This window comes from Ammospiza caudacuta, chromosome 17 (genome assembly GCF_027887145.1).
Source record: "Ammospiza caudacuta isolate bAmmCau1 chromosome 17, bAmmCau1.pri, whole genome shotgun sequence".
Taxonomy (NCBI): Eukaryota; Metazoa; Chordata; class Aves; order Passeriformes; family Passerellidae; genus Ammospiza; species Ammospiza caudacuta.
In genome coordinates this window covers 9498910-9521180 of record NC_080609.1, presented here as the reverse complement: position 1 = coordinate 9521180, position 22271 = coordinate 9498910, and the positions used below count along the sequence as shown (strand labels likewise).

The 22271-nt window shown below is 40.5% G+C and overlaps 1 protein-coding gene across 1 annotated transcript in view; it reads left to right on the top strand.

Annotated features, from left to right (window-relative positions):
* SMG1 (SMG1 nonsense mediated mRNA decay associated PI3K related kinase) overlaps positions 1 to 22271 on the top strand; it is a 60731-nt gene extending 38460 nt beyond the window's left edge. Inside the window, exons 36-63 of the mRNA XM_058815680.1 lie at positions 59 to 220; positions 498 to 715; positions 890 to 1044; positions 1952 to 2174; positions 2883 to 3129; positions 3710 to 3939; positions 4489 to 4737; positions 5120 to 5258; positions 5346 to 5455; positions 6061 to 6279; positions 6710 to 6900; positions 7504 to 7676; positions 8057 to 8336; positions 9911 to 10183; positions 10744 to 10978; positions 12458 to 12684; positions 13352 to 13502; positions 13595 to 13784; positions 14005 to 14474; positions 15429 to 15563; positions 16347 to 16499; positions 16831 to 17010; positions 17213 to 17440; positions 17870 to 18081; positions 18283 to 18389; positions 18714 to 18893; positions 19025 to 19131; positions 19803 to 22271. Of these exons, the coding sequence (XP_058671663.1) occupies positions 59 to 220; positions 498 to 715; positions 890 to 1044; positions 1952 to 2174; positions 2883 to 3129; positions 3710 to 3939; positions 4489 to 4737; positions 5120 to 5258; positions 5346 to 5455; positions 6061 to 6279; positions 6710 to 6900; positions 7504 to 7676; positions 8057 to 8336; positions 9911 to 10183; positions 10744 to 10978; positions 12458 to 12684; positions 13352 to 13502; positions 13595 to 13784; positions 14005 to 14474; positions 15429 to 15563; positions 16347 to 16499; positions 16831 to 17010; positions 17213 to 17440; positions 17870 to 18081; positions 18283 to 18389; positions 18714 to 18893; positions 19025 to 19131; positions 19803 to 19880 (5522 nt within the window). The 3' untranslated portion in view covers positions 19881 to 22271. The remainder of the gene's footprint in view (positions 1 to 58; positions 221 to 497; positions 716 to 889; positions 1045 to 1951; positions 2175 to 2882; positions 3130 to 3709; positions 3940 to 4488; positions 4738 to 5119; positions 5259 to 5345; positions 5456 to 6060; positions 6280 to 6709; positions 6901 to 7503; positions 7677 to 8056; positions 8337 to 9910; positions 10184 to 10743; positions 10979 to 12457; positions 12685 to 13351; positions 13503 to 13594; positions 13785 to 14004; positions 14475 to 15428; positions 15564 to 16346; positions 16500 to 16830; positions 17011 to 17212; positions 17441 to 17869; positions 18082 to 18282; positions 18390 to 18713; positions 18894 to 19024; positions 19132 to 19802) is intronic.

Here is a 22271-nt window from a genome sequence, read left to right as displayed (position 1 = left end):
TATCTCATTTGAAGAGAAATGAAGTGAATTAGCACATTTCCCTTTCCTCTTTCTGCAGGAATTATTCCCCAGCTTTTCTCCCGCCTCAATCACCCAGAGGTGTATGTTCGACAGAGCATTTGCAACTTGCTCTGTCGAGTTGCTCAGGATTCTCCTCACCTCATCCTCTATCCTGCAATAGTGGGAACCATTTCACTGAGCAGTGAATCCCAGACTTCAGGTATGGAGAAAAGGAAAAAAGTATTCAAATAAACTTTAGCTACTGTATTTTTATATACTGGGTAGGATGATGCTGAGGTGTGTTTTTCTTTTCTCAGTTTTGATCTTAAGAATATTTTTGTTATGGGAACTCAGTGATATTCTTAATCTGATTTACCAGATTTTGCAAATTTTTCTTATACTTCACCAGTACTTAATGGGGACCTTATGCTGAATAAACTGTGGTGTGGAGTGGTACATCTTACTAGCTAATATTTTATCATCTGATTTTAATTCAGGAAACAAGCTGCCTTCTGCCATCCCTACTTTGCTTGGTAATATACAAGGAGAAGAACTGTTGGGTGGTGAATGTGATGAAGGGAGTGCTCCAGCTTCCCAGGAAAGCAGTAAAGATGATACAAAAGCTGGATTAAATGAAGACCAAGCAATGATGCAAGATTGCTACAGCAAAATTGTGGAGAAACTCTCTGCTGCAAATCCAACAATGGTATTGCAGGTAAATAATTCAAATGTATTGCTTGGGTGCTTGAACCACAAATATGTAATTTATGTGTCTTGGGTGTTGGCCTACTGAAAGTTTGCTGTGTCTCTGTCTTTCTTCCAACTTGTTCATGTACTGAAACAAATCTGAATTTTAGTTCTTTTGAAAAGTGACCCTTGCTTTCTGCAGGTTCAGATGCTTGTGGCTGAGCTGCGCAGGGTCACAGTTCTCTGGGATGAGCTGTGGTTGGGAGTTCTCCTGCAGCAGCACATGTACGTCCTCAGACGGATTCAGCAGCTGGAAGATGAAGTCAAGAGGGTCCAAAACAACAACACTCTACGGAAGTATGTCTGTTTCAGTAACACAGGGGATAATCATAACAAATTTATTTCTGGGGAAGTAAACAGTCAAATGAATCAGCAGTGGTGTTGTTTCTGAATCCAATACTATCCCAGCTGCATCTTTGTAAGCCTGGGACCTTATTTCAGGAACATTTTATGCTACAGCTACTTCTCCAGTCAAATAGGTGAAACAGTCTACCTGTGAATCCATGTTGTGATTTTTTTAGCAATAACATGTTAAAACCCAATGTATATTGTACTGTGGATGATGAGATCCTATAGTTCTCCATTTCCAAGTCAGATGAAATGAGCATACACCATTCAACATGCTTAATCTATTTAGACATCACTGTAAATGCAGATATTTGGAGTAAACAAGAATATCTTAATCTGATTTTAGTTTTCAGTGTTGAGCAAGTCTGTCTTTTTCCCTGGGTTCTCCTGTGAGCAGAGTAGTGGAAGAGCAGATCCATTCACTGGGCACCTGGCTAAGCTTAAGAATGCCTCTTGTATTCTGTAGTCAGGACTGACATGGAATGGGGGAACAGAATGATCTGAATGTCTCTTCTTTATAGTGTGGTGCATCCTCAACAGGTAGTAGTGAAAAGGTCCTCAAATGAAAAGGAAATAATTTGCTTAAAGTGATTTCTTCTCAGAGCTTCTAATCAGGGTTCCTGGTAGTGAACAATGCATTTTTAATGTTTTTATTGAAACATGTGTGGTTCAGAGGAACACTTACTCAATATGGAATGAAATACTCTTCATTTTAATATGATCATAACTGAAGACCTCATTTTAGAGAAGTAATAATTTTTGTGCGTTCTTCAATGTCTGTTATTGTTTAATGCTGTCCTTATGAGAACTTGGTTTTATGGCATCAAGAAGAGTTTTTTGTGTTTTTTTGTAACAGGGAGGAGAAAATAGCAATCATGCGTGAGAAGCACACAGCTCTGATGAAGCCCATTGTGTTTGCCCTGGAGCACGTGAGGAGCATCACTGCAGCTCCTGCAGAAACTCCTCATGAGAAATGGTTTCAGGATAACTATGGAGATGCAATTGAAAATGCACTAGAGAAGCTTAAGAATCCTTTGAATCCTGCTAAACCTGGAAGCAGCTGGCTCCCATTTAAAGAGGTATCACATGCAAGAGGAAGAGTACAATGTGGGATGCTGTCAGTTTTGGGAGCAGAGGGCTTTCTTTTAAATACTGTCTTTCTGAAACTCTGGTATTTGTGTTTAGTTAATTCAAGTTTTAACAAGTTAATTCTGTTTATCTAAGCATAGTCCTTGGGCTGTGCAGCAACCTTCAAATGATCAACCCTTCCCAGAGGTCCTTTGTCAATGATGTCATCTTCTCTTAGTTTATGGATCTGAAGAGAAACTAAATATTCACTTGTCTCTCCAGAGCCAGCCTGGTGTTTTTAAAACCAGAACAGAGGTTTTACAGGCAAATTGACCTTTTTTGCTTGTTCTTCCTCTTCTGCTTTGCAGAACAGACAAGCATTCAGCTATATAAACAGGAGGTTGCTGAATGCTGCTGCATTTAACTACAGCTCAGATATTTATAAATACAGGAGCAGACCTCTTGAGGAGCATGATTTGTTGTGATTTTACTCTTGTCACTGCACAGGGTATATTTGCTGCATAGAGGATGTTTAGTTTTTGTAATCTTCATCCTAAACTTTGGATTAGCAGCATGGCAAGGGTGCCAAGGAGTTTAGGAAAAACCTTTGTTTTCTAGAAGATGACCATCATTAAGTCTGGTTTGATTGTGTTTTTGTTCTTACTTCTAACTGTTAAGGTGAATGTCAGCCTAAAAGGAAAAAACTTTCTTTGGAATAGGTAATGCTGAGCTTGCAGCAAAGAGCACAGAAACGGGCCAGCTATCTCTTAAGGCTTGAAGAAATCAGTCCTTGGCTGGCTGCCATGATGAACACTGAGATAGCACTTCCTGGAGAGGTGTCCACCAGGGACACAGTCACCATCCACAGTGTGGGCAGCACCATCACCATCCTGCCCACCAAAACCAAACCTAAAAAGCTGCTCTTCCTGGGTTCAGATGGGAAGAACTATCCCTACCTGTTCAAAGGTAAGTAATAGAACTTTTCTCATACCAGCTACTGTCTGTTGTTATAAATTGGACTGTATTAAAGCTAGCAAGATTGCGTGGTGCAACTCTAGTTTTATTTGCCTGAATGATAAAGAGGAGTTTGAAGCATTTGCTCTCTCTCTTCCCTACCTCCCAACTTCTCCAGATATTTTTCAAGGAATTTTGCCATGTGAAACTGTAAGTCAAATCTCTTCTTTACAAGGCTTTCATCAGAAGCAATGCTCTGCTTGGATGTTGATAGGATTAGCTGGATGCAATTTTCCAGAAGCTTAATGTAGCCCCTAAAAGACAACTTTAGAGACTTGTTTTGCCTGCAAGGGAAAGGCCTGTTTGTTATGTTGGAATGATTGTGTGTGCTGCTCACACAGCAAGCTGGCATAAACTGGTAGGTAAATGCCATGTAAACACTTTGCTTTAGGCCAAACAACTCATCCTTAATCTACATATTATGAAGATATTCACAGTCTGAAATGTAGTAGGTTTAAAAAAAACCACTAAATTTTGGGCTTTAGGAGAATTCTTTTATCTAGATGCTAAATTTTAAACAAATTTCTTGCAGGTTTGGAAGACTTGCACCTAGATGAGAGGATCATGCAGTTCTTATCCATTGTGAACACCATGTTTGCCACGATCAACCGGCAAGAGACGCCGCGGTTCCACGCGCGGCACTACTCGGTGACACCCCTGGGGACAAGGTCAGGCCTCATCCAGTGGGTGGATGGAGCCACGCCTCTGTTTGGGCTGTACAAGCGCTGGCAGCAGCGGGAAGCTGCTCTGCAGGCACAAAAGGTAACACCTCTGTTCTGTGCTAAGTGGAGCAAGGCAGAGGAGAAATGCTTGTTTTGATTTGCTTTGTGATTCTAAGTCACGTGGTCTCACAAGGGTTTTGTTCATAATAATGCAGGAGGGTTCTGTGTGTTCGTGTATCTTGGGACTTCACCTGAAGTCAATAAAATTGCATGTCTATTATTTAAATATAATCACAGTATGTAACATAAAAATGCTCTTCTGGCATGATAATTCAAGAGAACTGTTTTTTACAAATAGAATTAACCTTGATTGAAATCATTTTAGTTCTATATCTTGTTTACTCATTTCATTCTAAATGCAGTCTTTGCAGTTATATTTATGAGATCTATTTATTTTGAGAGTAGAATTAGGCCAAAACAATGTGTTTTCAATCTATTTAGACCTTAACTACTGAATTTTGAAAGCAGTCTTTGAGCTGAAGAAGTCATGCTCAGTCAAAGCATTGATTTCATATTTAATTCTCACCAAAACTGAATTTGGGTTATATTTCTGTACTAATACATCAACTACCATTTTTATCTCTTCTAGGCCCAGGACTCTTACCAGACCCCTCAGAACCCTGGAATAGTTCCTAGACCCAGTGAACTTTACTACAGTAAAATTGGACCTGCTCTAAAGGCAGTTGGGCTTAGTCTCGATGTGTCACGTCGTGACTGGCCCTTGAATGTCATGAGGGCTGTTCTGGAGGAGCTGATGGAAGCAACTCCCCCGAATCTCCTTGCCAAGGAGCTCTGGTCATCCTGTACCACACCAGATGAGTGGTGGAGAGTTACACAGGTGAGTTACAACAGCTGTATTTTACATAGGAGAGGCTGTGGTTTTAATGGGATGAGGGGCACCAACTGCCTGAGGTGTGGTACTTGTGAGTTTGGAGAACTGGTGCTGCTGTGAGTTTGAGGAAATGTTGGCAGTTGTGCCATTGAATTTAAACATGGGTATAGACCAGATAAGTCTATGTTATTATACTAGAGTTACCAGCGAAAAAAAAATGAGAACTCTTGTAAGATACCATCAAACAACAAATAGAAAACTGCTTGGAATAAGTTGGGCTTGATTTGTTTTACACTTACACTTAAAATAATGTTTTAAGATGGTAGTCAGTCCAATGTGTTGGCAGAGGATTCCCACAAATAATTTTTTCCTGAAACTCTCTTTTAAGTCGTATGCAAGATCCACTGCAGTTATGTCCATGGTTGGCTACATCATTGGTCTTGGAGACAGACATCTGGATAATGTTCTTATAGATATGACTACAGGAGAAGTTGTCCACATAGATTATAATGTTTGCTTTGAAAAAGGTAATTTAAAAAATGCTCTATGTTATTCAAATAAAAGGTTTTCTTTCTTGGCAATTAAAAGAAACAACCTAATTTTTTATCTTGAAGGGAAGAGCCTTAGGGTGCCAGAGAAGGTTCCGTTCCGGATGACGCACAACATTGAAACAGCGCTGGGAGTGACAGGAGTGGAGGGGGTGTTCAGGCTTTCTTGTGAGCAGGTATGGTTGGAGATCTGAAAACTGAGGGCCATCACTGGCCAAATACTGGCTTAGAACTTTGCTACATTTTGCTGCTGGTTTATAGAGCCTTCACCTTTCTGCTGTGATTTTAATTGGCCTTACTTTAGCTATATCCTGTGGTAGGTATTTAAGAAACATGAGATTGTCTGATAAATGCCCATGCAAGTAGTGGTACAACTAAAATTTAGGGTGAAAGGGGGACTCCTAGATATAGATTAAAATGTTATGGTTTTCCTGAATTTTTTTTGAGATGTTTTGCTTGCCCTCTTCCTTTGGAACTCATTCTGTAAAAACATGACAGATATGTTTTTAAAAAGAAAAATGCTCTGAAGAAGGGAGATTTTTCCTCCTTAAGCGTCTGTGGCTTGTGCATAGAGTTTGTGTGGAAGGCTAGATCTTCTACAGGCTTAGCTGCATTTGTACCTCCTGTGGTGTTCTTCCTGTCTCTGTAGTAGTTAGGCATAACTACTACTATCCATGATGGATTTCTGTACCTACTCAAGTACAGTATTTTGCCTCTGAGTTTCCACTACTCTGCAAGGATAGCGCAGAATCACAACGAGTCTGTTTAAAATACGATGCAGGTCCTTCATATAATGCGGCGTGGGAGAGAGACTTTGCTTACACTGCTGGAGGCTTTTGTTTATGATCCACTGGTGGACTGGACAGCTGGAGGAGAGGCAGGATTTGCTGGGGCTGTCTATGGTGGTGGTGGCCAGCAGGCTGAAAACAAACAGAGCAAAAGGGAAATGGAAAGGGATATTACACGGAGTCTCTTTTCCTCGAGGGTGGCAGAGATAAAGGTGAGTTTACTGCAGGAATTTTCTATTTTTAATCCAAAGTAGACTCTGCACTTTCATTTTGTTTATTTGCATTTTGGGAATGGGGGAAGATGAGATCATATATCAGCAATGGTTAATGAATTTTATTGTGATGAATTCAGTTTATGTGAAGGGAGGTATTTACATTGAACTTGCAAGTATTTAATTTTCAGTTTCTGCATGCTTAATTCTAAAATATGTTTTAGTGCTTTGCTTGAATCTGGGCTAGGGAATAACAATAGAGGTTTAGAGAGCAGTTTAAATAAAGAATGTCTGTTAAGATTTGGCAGTTGTAGCACTGGAAGCAGTGCTAGATGAATGGCATTGTTGAAGGGTTAAGTTCTGCCATATCCTTACCTTCTGCTGCCAGTTGGATTTAGTGCAGTTGGTAACATCTGTGTCTTGATTGCAGGTTAACTGGTTTAAGAACAGAGATGAAATGCTTGCTGTGCTGCCAAAACTGGACAGTAGTTTAGAAGAGTACCTGAACCTGCAGGAGCAGTTAACAGATGTAGAAAAGTTGCAAGGCAAACTACTGGAAGAGATAGAATTTCTGGAAGGTGCAGAAGGAGTGGATCATCCCTCCCACACACTTCAGCACAGGTATGGAGGAGCCAGGGATTCTGCCAGAAATCTCACAGTTCAATACAGATGGTGTTTTAGCAGTGTGCTTATGGGTTAAATGTTAGAAATCTGTACATGAGTGAATAGCTGGGTAAAAGCTATTGCAGTAAGCAGGTCTCTCCTGGTACAGAACTACTGAAACCTTTTCCTACTGAATAACCTTATTTATGTCCTGCACCTCATACTCCATCAATATAACTTGTGCTAGTCCAAGTTCCCCACTTGATCCTCAAGACAAGAGAGAGAATGTTCTGAAAGTGGTGTCTCATCAATATAATTCACTTAAGGGAGCGATTGATAAATAGCATAAAAATATTTTCTTGTAGGTTTCTAATTATTTTTTTGAAGATTATTTTAAATGAATCAAGTACTTCAGAATTGCATGAATAGGCACAGGCATGAATTAGTTTGTAGGAAAACAGAATTAATTAATAATGCAACACTGTTATTTTAATGTGATTGATGAGAACATGTTCATTTCCTAGTTAACAGTTGCATTGTTCAATATTCTTCTGTATTCTATAGTGTTAAGTATTTTCTTTCTCATAGTACTTACTTGATTCTGTGGCTTCAATAATTCAGGTATTCTGAGCACACTCAGTTGCAGTCTCAACAAAGAGCTGTCCAGGAAGCCATCCAGGTGAAGCTGAATGAGTTTGAGCAGTGGATAACCCATTACCAAACTGCCTTCAGTAATTTAGAGGCAACACAACTTGCAAGTCTGCTCCAAGAAATCAGCACACAAATGGACCTAGGTACAAAATAGTATTTCTGGGGGTGGTTTTAATGGTTTGAAAATAACTTGAGTTTAATATCAGGTGGCATTATGAGTATCCTCTAACTTAAAGGCAATGATCTGTATGTAATAAGTTCAAAGAAAGGGGCTTCTTCAAAGGGTGATTGAGAACACTTCAAGGTCTCAGTGCCAAGCTGTCTGAAGGAACTTGTCTGTCTTATCCTACCTGGGCATTACATTCTCTTACCTTGTGCTCAAAATTCTCAATATGAATTCTCTATGCTTCCTTTATCACAAGTAAAAAAAAAATAAAATTGAAAAGGTGTTAATGCTCAGTATTTGTATGGTATAAAACGTGTTTTCAGACATATCTTTATTCATAACCTTCTTTCTTAAAAGGTCCTCCAAGTTATGTCCCAGCAACAGCATTTCTGCAAAATGCAGGCCAGGCACATCTAATCAGCCAGTGTGAGCAGCTGGAAGGAGAGGTTGGTGCTTTTCTGCAGCAGAGAAGATCTGTGTTACGTGGCTGCCTGGAACAACTGCACAACTATGCAACAGTGGCTCTGCAGTACCCAAAGGCTGTGTTCCAGAAGCACCGAATAGAGCAGTGGAAAACCTGGATGGAAGAACTCATCTGTAACATGACAATAGAGAGATGTCAGGATATCTTTAGGAAGTAAGTTGGCAGAATAATGGCTTGTTCAAAGAACATAATTTTCAAGCTACTACCCTGATTTTATCATTTAAATAAATACTTTTGCAAGGACCTATCTAATTGTAAAGCAAACCAGCATTAAATTGTAATTCTAGAAATTTGGAGTAAATATGTAAAACTGCTTTAAAAATACCATTCCAGAATTTAATCTATGTACTTCAACAAGAAAATCAAGTAACGTTGTCCTGTAACGATCAAATGGAGCATTCATGTGGCTTCAGAGTAGTGATATTTTGAGTTTTAGAAACTTGTAATATTTAAAAATCAATATGGAAAGGTTTTGTTTAATCTAGTAGATTTTCAAGCAGCTTCTGGTTCTTTTTTTCATCTTGAATCAAGTTGTTTCAACATTATTATGGCTTGGCTTAAGAGATCTAGATTATATTTGAGCATTTCCTCTAAAATCTTTTTCCTTTCTTTTTATCTTCTATTCATTCTTTGCTTCAAGGACAGCTGTCTTATGTCCTTGCAAATAGGTGTGGAATATGGTGCATTTTAGGACCTTCCAAAAGCATTGTTAGGGAAGTTATCAACCTCTTGCAGTATTTAGAGTTAAGAATCACAGAATAATGAGGTTGGAAGAGACCTCTAAGATCAGAGTCCAACCTATGCCCGCCCCAACACCTCAAGTAGCCTATAGCACCAAGTGCCATGTCCAGTCTTTCTTTAAACACATCCAGAGATGGTGATTCTACCACCTCCCTGGCAAGAGCATTCCAATACTTTATTATTCTTTTGGTGAAAAAATTTTCCCTAATATCCAACCTATCCCTTCCCTGATGTAGCTGGATACTGTGTCCTCTTGTTCTGTCAGTGCTGCCTGGTGGAAGAGACTGACCCCACCTGTGTGCAGCCTCCCTTCAGGAAGGTGTAGAGAGCAATGAGGTCACCTCTGAGCCTCCTCCAGGCTAAACCACCCCAGCTCCTTCAACGTTCCTCATAGGGCTTGTGTTCCAAGCCCCTCACCAGCCTTGTTGCCCTCCTCTGGATGTGCTCAAGCATCTCAACATCCTTTCCAAACTGAGGGGCCAGAACTGGGCACAGTAGGTGATTTAGGAATGGTTCAAATGTGGTGTTTCCAGGGGTCCCAGGACGAGCGAAGAGACGAAAATCTTGACTCCATGTTTCAGAAGGCTGATTTATTATTTTATGATATATTTATTATATTAAAACTATACTAAAAGAATAGAAGAAAGTATTTCATCAGAAGGCTTGAAAGGAAAGGAATGGAATGATAATAAAATGTTGTGACTGACCAGACAGTCTGAGACAGCTGGGCTGTGATTGGCCATCAATTAGAAACAACCACATCAGACCAATCAAAGATGCACCTGTTGTATTCCACAGCAGCAGATAATTATTGTTGTTCTTTTCCTCTGAGGCGTCTCAGCTTCTCAGGAGAAAAATCCTGGCAAAGGGATTTTTCAGAAAATATCATGGCTGCAGAACAGGGAGTGTTTTTCCTACCTGCAGAGCAGAAAGCAGTCTGTTACCCCCGAGAAGGGCAGCGTGGTCAGTGTGTGTGTGTTGCACAGGTACGAGATGCAGTACGCGCCCCAGCCCGCGCCCAGCGTGTGCCAGTTCATCACGGCCACGGAGATGACGCTGCAGCGCTACGCGGCCGACATCAACAGCCGCCTGATCCGGCAGGTGGAGCGCCTCAAGCAGGAGGCCGTCACCGTGCCCGTGTGCGAGGAGCAGCTCAAGGAGATCGAGCGCTGCATCAAAGTGTTCCTGCACGAGAACGGCGAGGAGGGCTCGCTCAGCCTGGCCAGCGTCATCATCTCCGCGCTGTGCGCCCTCACCAGGTGAGTTCCCTGGGGAGAGTTCCTGCTGGAGGCCTGTTGTATTGCACTAAAAGTTTGTTTAGTCGTTGTTTTGCACTGGGTGATTGGAAATTTGTACTGAGTATGTTATGTCACATAGATTGTTATTTCTCTTCTCCCATCGCATGGTCTTTCCCTCTGCTATACCTACCCCCTGGTGGTTTGGGCTCTGGTTACCCCTCCCTTCGCCCCTCCTCAGTGGTATCCCACTGGATATGGTTCTCTTCCCCTGCCCCCATTGCCTCAGGTATAAAGGTCCCCTGCAAGAAGGTCACACCCTCTTTTCCACCTGGGAGGTCACCAGGGCCTGAAGTGTCCCTTCCCAGGCCAATAAACGGGACACTTGTCCCCACATGGAGAAGAGCGTTTCTCTTTGTCCACGTAAGACCGTGTGGGCCAGGGTCCATAGCTAGCCAGAGTGGACTCCAACAACAGCCCAAGAGACAGTTTCTTACAGAGGCCACATCACAGGACCAGTCAGTGATGGATTCTGTGAGGAGAGCAGCAGCAGGCACCGTGTCTAAGTGTCTCTGTTCATCCAGGCGAAACCTGATGATGGAAGGTGCAGCATCCAGTGCTGGGGAGCAGCTGGTTGATTTGACATCCAGAGATGGAGCCTGGTTCCTGGAGGAGCTTTGCAGCATGAGTGGCAATGTCACGTGCCTCGTGCAGCTGCTGAAGCAGTGCCATCTTGTACCCCAGGACTTGGACATTCCCAACCCCATGGAAGCATCAGAAGCTGTTCACTTAGCCAATGGAGTATATATCTCACTTCAGGTGAGTCTTTTGTTATTTTTTCCCCCATCCTTCAAGGCTTCAGTGAAGTCATTCTTAATAGATTCTTCCTTAGTGGGCTAAATGTTTGTCTATGATGCTGCTGACATTTTTTTCACAAGTCTTGCTCCTGATTGCTGTATTTGATTGAGCTGAACAGGCATTTGCTTCTGTTATTTACATTTTTATTGGTTATAAGAAACTGTTTAGATCTATACATGACAAATTACAAAAAACTGCTGTCAAGTAAGTAACCATGAGGAAGATGTTGGTATCAGCTTTATAGGCACACCAGCTTCATGTCTCCTTTTCATTTTTCTGTTCTGTTGCTGGCAGTCCAGATCTACTTCCAAACTCTTCAAAATGTGTTCTTTCTGTTTTCTGCTCCTGCTAAACTTTACTTATTTTCACCTCAATCAAATAGTTTCAAATAAACTCAGAAAAGCTGTTGTACACGCCCCTGTCTCCAATATTGGGTAGGAGAAAAATGCATTTATAATTTTGTGATTCGGAAATGTTTCCACATTAATAAAACATAAAAAACCTATGAAGGGCAGTCTGAGTGAAATATCTGCTGAAAACTAATGTGCTTTATACACTCTGGCTGGTTAAATAGATTTGTGAGGCTTTTGGTTCCATTGTATTGATTTAAGAAATATTTTCCTCTTAAACTGCATAAGTGCATTTGGATTTTCATCACTTTTTTTTCCTCTCTTTGAAGTTGTAACATTTCAGAACTGTTTCAGAAATGTGCATGGCAGCAGTTTCACTGCATTGCAGTGGGGATCTTTCACCCACACATTGTTGTCCTCCCTGTGAGCTCTTAGATAAGATGTACTCACTGAGCTCCCTGCTTACTTGGCAGACAAGATAACCAGTCCTTTTGGTGTGTTTCATCTCCTCTTGGAGACAGAGCACATTGGTTCTTTCTATAGCTGCCTTTAGCCCTCTGCTGCATTCTTCCTGGGGGGAATTGCTCTGTGCCACTTAAGGTACTGTTTTTCTTCCTTGCATTGATTTCTGTGGCAAAATTATCACTCCCTGGCAAGTTTCTCTATTTTTTTTTCTAGTCCAATCAGTTTAAGAAATCATAAATTCAGTAAATAATTTAATTTGCTCATAGTTATGTAATGGAAAAGAAAAGCCTACATTGATGAAACCCAATTCACAAATTATGAACTCTGTGTCCCCCAGCCTCTGCTGAGGATAACTGCCAGGTATTGCTGCTGGTGCTGTGGAGATGGTTGTTGCTGTGTTGCTGCAGATATCAGACCTTTTGCTTTGTACAGGATTTAATATATTCTTAATTTATTCAAAGTTGATCCAAGAGCAGACTTTTGACTCTTGGCTGACCACCATCATGTTATATTTAGATGATGTCTGCTGCATGGTAGTGTAGTACTAAAATGACAAAAGATGTTGCACGTGATATTTTTTTGAGGGGGGAAAAGTTCTTACTTTTTCATACCTACTTCCCAACAGGAATTGAACTCCAACTTCAGGCAGATCATTTTCCCTGAAGCACTGAGGTGCTTAATGAAAGGAGAGTACACTTTAGAAAGTATGCTCCATGAGCTGGATAATCTCATAGAGCAAACAACTGATGGAGTCCCTTTGCAAACGTTGGTTGAATCTCTTCAAGCCTACCTAAGAAATGCTGCTATGGGTATAGAGGAGGAGACACACACTCATTACATTGATGTTGCAAGGTAAATCACTTATTTTTCAGTTCAGATATGAGAGAGTGAAGACTGAAGAACATTAGTTTGTATAAAATTATTTTTTGAGATACAGGCTTTTCTTGCCCAAGAATGCATCGATTGTACAGTATAAAGTGTGCACTTGTTTCCTTCTCTGTGTTTGTGTGTTTATCCACGTGCATACACAGAAATATGGAGCTGTGGCAATTTACACTTACATCTGCTTAAAACTGACTTTTGGTAGTCAACTTCTTCCAAATATGTAATTGTGATTTTATATTTGAAGTGAAAGGATACTAAAAATAGGAACTTGTTTATTAGTTTGTGGGAGGAACCTGTGAAAGGGAGAGCTTGTAACCATGGCACTGCTCATCAGGAGTGTTTGATGAGCAGCTTTTGCTTAATGAGTCAGTGACTTGATTAAAAAAGCAAAATGAGACAAAACACTGAGCAAACGAAGACTTGTGCATCTTGTAACGTGGGACAGTAAATTTTGGGTAGGTGCTTGGTACACAACAAACCAATTCAAAATCTGCAAGTGGTGTTCCCCTTGAGCCAGTTGTGGTGGGTCCATCAGTGGTACAGTGAATCTGTGGAATCAGTCAGTTTAAGAAAATTCTGTTTATTGTGGACTAAGCGAAACCATGTAAATTTTCTTTCTTTTTTTCCTGTTAAGAGTACTTCATGCTCAGTATGGTGAACTGATTCAGCCCAGAAATGGTTCAGTTGATGAAACTCCCAAAATGTCAGCTGGTCAGATGCTTTTGGTAGCTTTTGATGGAATGTTTGCTCAAGTGGAAACTGCCTTTGGTTTATTGATTGAAAAGGTATGGATTTGTTTTTTTTGGAGCACTGTTTGAGTCAGCATTAGGAAACCTCCAAAAAAGCCAAACTAATTAATTTCCTTTACATTGCTCAGCTAAACAAGATGGAGATACCTCTTGCTTGGCGTAAGATTGACATAATCAGGGAAGCCCGCAGCACCCAGGTTAACTTCTTTGATGATGACAACAATCGGCAGGTGCTGGAGGAGATATTCTTTCTGAAGAGACTGCAAACAATTAAAGAATTTTTCAGGCTCTGTGGTACCTTTTCTAAGACACTGTCAGGTAAATAAATGTCATTATCAAATATTCAGTGTGCCTTTATCCACTTGTCATCCTGTTCAGAAGAACATAAAGTAGTAACTTACCCTAAATATGGGGTAAGGAAGCAGCAACTAAAAATGAATTCCTGTGCTTTTGCTGTGTTTGTAATTTGGGTATTATTCTTCTAGATGCATCAAATGTGTCATTTATAACAAAAGTACTATTTCTTTCCCTTTAAAAGGAATCAGTTCAATTGAAGATCAGAATGCTGTAAATGGACCTGTTCAAATTGTCAATGTGAAAGCCCTTTACAGGAACTCTTGTTTTAGTGAAGATCAAATGGCCAAGCCAATTAAGGCTTTTACAGCAGACTTTGTGAGGCAGCTTTTAATTGGCCTTCCAAATCAAGCTTTGGGACTGACCTTGTGCAGTTTCATCAGCGCTCTGGGTGTCGATATCATTGCTCAGGTAGAGGCTAAAGACTTTGGAGCAGAAAGCAAAGTTTCTGTGGATGACCTGTGCAAGAAAGCCGTGGAGCACAACATCCAGATTGGCAAGTTCTCCCAGCTGGTGATGAACAGGGCCACAGTCCTGGCCAGCTCCTACGACACGGCCTGGAAGAAGCACGACCTGGTGCGCAGGCTGGAAACCAGCATCTCCTCGTGCAAGACCAGCCTGCAGAGAGTGCAGCTGCACATTGCCATGTTCCAGGTGAGAGCCCAGCACAGCTGGGGCTGGGCAAAATCAGCCTGAGTTACAGTGTCAGAGCACAACAAACATGCTATTTTCTTGAATAAGTTCTAAGGTATTTTAGTGGGCTTTATAAGGTATTCTGGTTATAATATATGAGGAACAGTGTTACTGCTGGCTTTTCTGGAAGACCGGCTGCTTTACAGAAGCAAATTCTGCAACGTATAAATTTTTTTTGAATCAATACATGTAAATTTTTTCAATAGCTATTAAGTTGTTTTTTAGAAAATAGGTCATTCTCTGGCTTTTTTACCAGCAATGCTGTCCTGTTCTCCCCCTTTTTCTCAGATTATGATTTTAAGGGAGGAGATGGCTTAGAACAGAGGGTATGAGGTGCTGAATGTCATTTTGTACCTTTCCTTCAAAGTTTTAATGCATTGACTGTCCCCTTGCTCCACTCTTTATTTCATTAAAAATACAAATAGCAGCAGTATCAGTCCTGAAAAATGCTCCTCTGAGGCTTTAGATAAATGCTATTGTGTACCTTTACACAGGTATCCAGTTGTGTTGTACTATCAGAGATCTTAATTTTATAAGGGACAAGGCTTTCTCCTGGTCAGTTGTTAAACCATTTCATAGACCAATAAGCAAAATTGTCTTGGTTTTAAGGTATCACAAGTGAATTGTTTCTGAATATTGATGGCTTTTCCTTTAGATTAAAAAGATGTGTGTAAATCACATCTGATTAATGGTATAAACATCTAAGCCAGCAAAACATAATTTACAACTACTTGTATAATTTAATACTCTTGAATGATTTAGGACTTTGAGATGTTCTGGTACTGTCTGATGTGCAGCCCTTTTAAGTGCCCTTGTTGATAAAGGGTACCAGAGCACTGGAATTGCTGTTTATGATGTAAAGTATTTTGTGCTGAGCAATATTGATAATCAAGTGTTGCTGTTGCTTTCTTAAAGTGGCAGCATGAAGATCTGCTCATCAGTCGTCCCCAGGCTATTTCTGTCACTCCACCTCGTTCTGCAATTTTAGCCAACATGAAAAAGAAACTTCACACGCTCAGTCAGATTGAAGCTTCCATTGCCACGGTCCAGGTATGGCTGTTTGGGGAGGGTTGTCCAGCAGCACATTGAAATGTGGCAAACACAAACTGCAAAATCATCTGCCACATTCGAATTATGGCTTGCTGTCTTACACAAATATGGGGGTGTTGTCGTTGATCTCTTTCAGTTTGTCTGATGGATACTGTTACATTGTTTGATTTTGCTGTCTCATCCAAAATGTTCTTTGGAATAGCAGTAAATGTCTTTCACAGATTTGTATTTTTCTGCAAAGTACCTTTCTTTCTGAAGGCTACTAATGCTCCTTTTCTTTAAGTTTGTGTGCCTTAGATCATCCTTACTGTCATTTTTCATAGCTAAATGTCAGAAGTTCCCTTTGTAGAAATGGGCAGATTTATTCTTCTGTGTGTTAAGGTTTGTATGCTGTGGCTTTGCTCAGTATTTTAGATTCCTTTGGTGCCAGTAATAGAGAATGTTTAATTGTTTGTTAAATACTGCTTAGCTTCCTGAATTTTAATGTCCTTTTTTAGTTGTGAAGGTACTGTTTATAATAATTTCTTGAATTATTTGCAAAATAATGGAGGGACTCTTTGATGTTATATAATTCTTAGTCTAGAAATCTGATTACTTTCGCTTTTTTTTTGGTGAGTTAAAGTCTACCAACATTTGTCAATTGTGAATGCCACAGTATTTTACATATACGGCATAAGAAAATGTCTGCATGTGTTATGTATGCATAATTTATTTAAAGCCAGGCTTAGAATGCTGTATATCACTGTGAATTATCTATATGGGCTTTTTTCTTCCCCAATGCAGGAGAAACTAGCAGCACTTGAAGCAAGTATTGAGCAGCGTTTAAAATGGGCAGGAGGTGCTAATCCTGCACTGGCCCCAGTCTTGCAAGATTTTGATGCCACTATTGCTGAAAGAAGAAACCTTGTACTGAAAGAAAGTCAAAGAGCAAGTCAGGTACTATGGATAAGTACAGTACTCTTGATTCCATGAGTGTATTCACTCTTCATTTCCTACTCGAGGTTTCTGTAGAAGATGTGTTTCTGCTCTGCATCTAAAGAGCAAGCATAGATAATCAAATACTTCTGGGAATCCCACTTGAAAGCAACAGGAATAATCTTTGTGAGAATTGCTGCAGGGTTGGATGACCCTGGGATGATACTGCTACTGTAACAGAGCAGTTTCTGTCTGTTTAAAATCCTCACTTCAAAGCACATGAAAAAAACAGTGTTTGTCTAATAGGCAGTTGAAGTGAAATAATTTTTCTCACTGTGGCTTTGCTTTCCAGGTCACTTTCCTTTGCAGTAATATCATCCATTTTGAGAGTTTGCGCACCAGAACAGCAGAAGCCCTGAACCTGGATGCTGCCCTGTTTGACCTCCTCAAGCGCTGCCAGCAGATGTGCTCCTTCGCATCCCAGTTCAACAGCTCTGTGTCCGAGCTGGAGCTGCGCCTGCTGCAGAGGGTGGTGAGCACAGGGCAGGGCCTGAAACCTCTCAGAGTCACTGCAGGGAGCTCTCAGCTCTGCCTTCATTCTCTGGGTTATGTACCTGCAGATGGAGTGTGGCTGCAGAATTCATGCTGTCAGTTAAACACTTGGCAGTGCTGTCTACACAGCAAGTGCATTTTATCTCTGGGTACAGATAAAGAAATGTTTCTGTTATTTTTAGGGCACTGGTCTTGAACATCCTATTGGCAGCTCTGAATGGCTTCACTCAGCTCACAAGCAGTTGACCCAGGAGATATCCACACAGAGAACAGTACAAACAGAAAGAGAACAGCAAATAGAAACAGTTTGTGAAACAATTCAGAATTTGGTGGATAGTATTAAAACTGTGCTCACGGGTCATAACAGACAGCTTGGCGATGTCAAACATCTACTGAAAGCTATGGCAAAGGTATGCCTGAAACATCCTTAAATTTATTCCTCAAACCTGTGTCAGTACAGTTTAAGAAAAATAACAGTTGTAGTTTGTGCTTTGTAAAGTATCTAGAAACAGTAAAATGTTTGTGTATATGGCGTTCAAGACATAAAGTTCATGTTCAAGAATTCATAAAACTTTCTAGCATTAGCTTTAGCAGGCTTTGGTTGAACTGAACCTTTTCTCTCTCTTGGCAGTTGAAACATTGTGTTTATAAATCCTTTTGGTTCTAAATCTGAAAAAAATGTTATCATTTAAAAATTTATTTATTTATACATAACTACTGAACGTTATAGTTATTTGTAATCAGATGACAAATTGAAGGATTGAAAGGGCTTAGAAATCTCCACTTTATTCTCTTAGCCAAAATATGGCAGTTGACCTTTTTGCACATCTTGGTTACAGGATGAAGAAGCGGCTCTGGCAGATGGTGAAGATGTTCCCTATGAGAACAGTGTTAGGCAGTTCCTGGGTGAATATAAATCATGGCAAGATAATATTCAGACAGTTCTGTTTACATTAGTTCAGGTTATGGGTCAAGTCCGCAGTCAGGAACATGTTGAAATGCTGCAGGAGATAACTCCCACCTTGAAAGAACTTAAAACACAGAGCCAAAGGTAAGAGTTAACTTGTCTCAGGTGACAAAAGGCATTTTGCAGACCTGCTTTCATGTAGCAGGAACATATCATGGAGCACATGCTTGATGATTTTCGTAGAACTCAGAAATCTTCTTGCAAAATTTGAATTAATTGAATTTTTGGGTTTTCAGTAAGTCAAGTAGTTGCATGAGTATTTACCAACTGTGTTATGTTTCCCAGTGTCTACAATAATCTGGTGGGGTTTGCATCACCCTTAGTCACGGATACAGCAAATGAATGCTCCAGCCCAACTTCAGCTGCTACATATCAGCCAACCTTTGCTGCAGGTAATACTTGCACAAGTATGAACATGAAACCAACAGGAATTGATATTAGAGAGGGAATCATAGCTCTTACTGAACATTGAAATACAGACAATTTGCTTAATATAAATAAATTCTTAGCAGTGGAGTAGAACTTGTTTATGAAACTAAAGAAATTAGAAAATTGAAAGATTGAAAACCGGTGCAGAATTTAAAATGCAAATTTAAAATGCATTTTTTCTGAAAAACGGATAGGTCTACTTGCTATGCATTTAATTGTGCTTTTTCTTGCTTCTATAAAATGCTATTATTTTGAAGACTTTAAGCACTTTTAAATTTTCTTTACAGCTGTACGTAGCAATACAGGGCAGAAAACTCAGCCAGAGGTGATGTCACAGAATGCAAGAAAGCTAATTCAGAAAAATCTTGCAACATCAGCGGATACTCCTCCAAACACAGTCCCAGGAACTGGCAAAAGTGTTGCTTGTAGTCCCAAAAAGACAGCCAGGGACCCTAAAACAGGAAAAGGTAAATACAAACCTTAAAAAAAACTACTAGGAAAAAACCAACAACCCTACCACTGACAGCAACAAAAAAATACCTCTGTGAGTTTCTGTGCAGGAGTGTCAAGTTGCATTAACTTTGTTTTGTACCTGTAGCTGTGCAGGAGAGGAATTCCTACGCAGTTAGCGTGTGGAAGCGGGTCAAAGCCAAGTTAGAGGGCCGAGATGTGGATCCCAACAGGAGAATGTCTGTGGCTGAACAGGTGAGTTAAAAATAAAGTTTCAGTAGTGGTCCTTGCTTTAAATACATGCTAATTAGCAGGTGTGTGTGCTGAATTGTGCCTTCAGGGCTGAAATCCTGGTGTGAATGGGGATTCCTTTGGGGATGGGAGCTATTGCAGTGCAAATCAACGTTGCTGCTACTGCCTTGTATTGCTGCATTTTTTTTTTTAACTGTCATATGCTTTTTTTTTTTTTTTTTGTATGGGAGGTTTATGTGGAGCCATGAATCAGATAAAATTGTCTTTTGTCTGTCACTAAGCTAACATTTATTCCACAGCTGCTGGTAGCCAGGGAGAACATGAGATCTGTACAGCTGCCCAAGGGACAGAACTTGTCTGTGTTCACTAACACAACACACAGCTCTTGTCTCTGGGCAGCGGAGTCAGGGGACACACAGAGTCAGTTGTCCAGTATTTGAGAATGGTATGGCTACTTCCAAGATAGGGGCTGTGAATGGGATGATAATGTGATTTTTTTTGCAGTATAGCTTCCTGTTTCTTATGTGGACTGCACAAAGTTATGTCTACAGTTACTTCAGGTTTTTTTCAGTGAAATATTTACAGGTGGCATTCAACAGTAAATTCTAAGAATTCACTTAAACTCTTTTAAAATTCTAGCTTATTTTTAATTCCTTGTTTGACCTTTTTAATAGGTTGACTTTGTGATTAAGGAAGCAACTAATCTAGATAACTTGGCTCAGCTGTATGAAGGTTGGACTGCCTGGGTATGAGTAGGGAGACAGCAGCTCGGTCTGGTTCAGCGAGGTCAGACATCCACCAGAATCAACTCGGCCTCAGGCATCCGTAGCCGCACCACAGTCGGTGGTGATGCATACTGGGGCTTAATCTGAGGAAACCTAGGAAATCTCGGTGCACTGGGAAGTGAATCCTGCAGGATAGCTGCACTCAGGGATACGCTCAACACAATGGTCTGCAACCCCCACGGTCAAGGGTGAACGCTCACCGCTTGAGCAACACGGTTTGTCTTTCTGCTACGGAAGAACTGCAAACGTGTCTGGGGGTCAGCTGCAGAAAGAAATCAGGATGCTACAAACGGCAGAGTGATTTGGAACTCAATTCCACCTGACCCTGTGAACAATTCAGGAAACACCGAACCCTGTTCAAAGAAAAACAGAAAAATGGGGCCATGAAGAAGTCACAGCAAGGGCAGATTTGAGGCGTTCAGATCCTCGTTCCTCTTGTTCTGTGGCAGCAGTGCTGGTTGAGTTGACCAGTTAGTACGGGAAAAGGCTACAAAATGTAAACTTCAGAAATGGACTGAAAGCAAAGAGCTGTACATCAGATACACGCTGCATTGGAAGAACTTCTGAGATAGAAGAAAAAGCCTTTGTTCTCTTCTCCCTTTCCTCTTTCCTTTCACTCCTCCCTCCCAGCCTCTCCTCGCATACACCCCTCTTGGCTTATTCTTGTAGGTTAGGCGTACTTCCAATATACTTTTTATTTCAATCCTTCTACTTCACAGTTTAGTCAAATTAACAACTTAAATTCTGTTTGGTAAACAATTTCTCCAAAAGCACTGAAAATATAGAACATCAACGATTACTTATGAGTTGGATGGTCAAATGCAAAATGTAATTTTGGTTATTTTAAAGTCATTTTTGTGATTCTATTATGTACAGTTTCTCAAAATTGTCACTGTGCATTTAAAAGTAATGATTCCTACAGGCATTTGATTTAATGTGCACTTCCCTCTGCTTGCAGTGTACACTTTTTTGTAATTCAAATTGTCCCTCCAATCTCATTCTACTGTGATTGCTGTAGTTTCTTTCGTACGACGTAGCTAATCCAATGTAATCTTTACCTTTTTAAAAACCAGGATAGAGTATCTAGTAGAGTTTTACATTGTTGATGACAGATAAACAATAAAGTGATGTTCTGGTGGAGGTAGAGTGATATGCTTTTTACTTCATTTTCCTAATCCTTTTAGTTCACACTTGTGAATTCCAGTGCTTCACTTCACAGGGGTATACATATAATCCAAGAAATGAAGGACTCTCAAATTTTTGTTTGACTAGATCTGTAAAGATTTCTGCAAAGTAGTTTTCCTTTGCCATATTTCTTCTATTGATGGCTATTCAGTAATGCATCCATAAGGAATCTTCCACCAAGGTTTTTTTTAATCAGTTCTCAAAGTGTGATTATGGTCAGAAAAGTCTCTCTAAAAATGGCATCATCTTCCTTGGATCAAGGTCCTGCTTGTCTGCTGGTTGTCTGAAAGCCTTCTTGCTTTATTTTTTAAGCAGGACACATTTAGGAAAAGGCAACTTCCTTTTAGAGAAACAAACCTAACAGAATTCAGCTACAACTGCAGCATTGTAAATGTGCTGATAGCTAAAGCAGAAATGCACTCTGGCATTCTGAACCCAGATAAATTCGCTGAAAATTGTGGGAAGATCCTTAATGCCATTTTAGTCACTTTTCAGAGTAAAACCACACTTTCAATACAGCATTTTTCAGTCAAAATCCAAGTATTAAAAGAGTTGAGCCAAGCCCACTACTGGCATAAAATTAATTTAATTGAAAGGGTTTGCAGCAGTTCATCTGAGTAGGAAGCTTGGCTGGTGATTTTTGGACAATGCCAGCAAACTTCTCTTCCTTTCGGTATTTGCACTATGCTGACTGCTCTGCCTCCGCAGTAGGTCTTAGAATTCACTTTCTTCTCTGTTGCCAACTTTTTGTGGACATGCACTTTGAAGTGTAACAGTTTTCAACAGTCATATGGCCTTCCTTGCACTCTGATTGCCTGATTACCTCTAGGGAAGTCGCAGGCTTTGCATCTACCAGTCCCCGTGCAAACGCATTCCACTGCCGCCGCTTCCTGACCCTCTGCCACGCTCGCCGCGGGAGCGCTGCTGGAATGCTGCAGTGAAGAACGTTCATGTGCACAACAGGACGCTTGGCACTGTTGGTCCTTTCCATTTTTCTCCAGTTCAACATGACCTTATGAACAATCTGTTGGAGAAGTGTAGTGACAGGAGTGTGTTGTAGCTGCTGTTTTGTTTCTTGGAAGCTGGGGGGAAGGGAGGGGTAATGCACTCACCTGTGGCTCATGTATTATACCTCTGCCATCCAGAAATGAAACACTTGTGTGGAGATGGGTT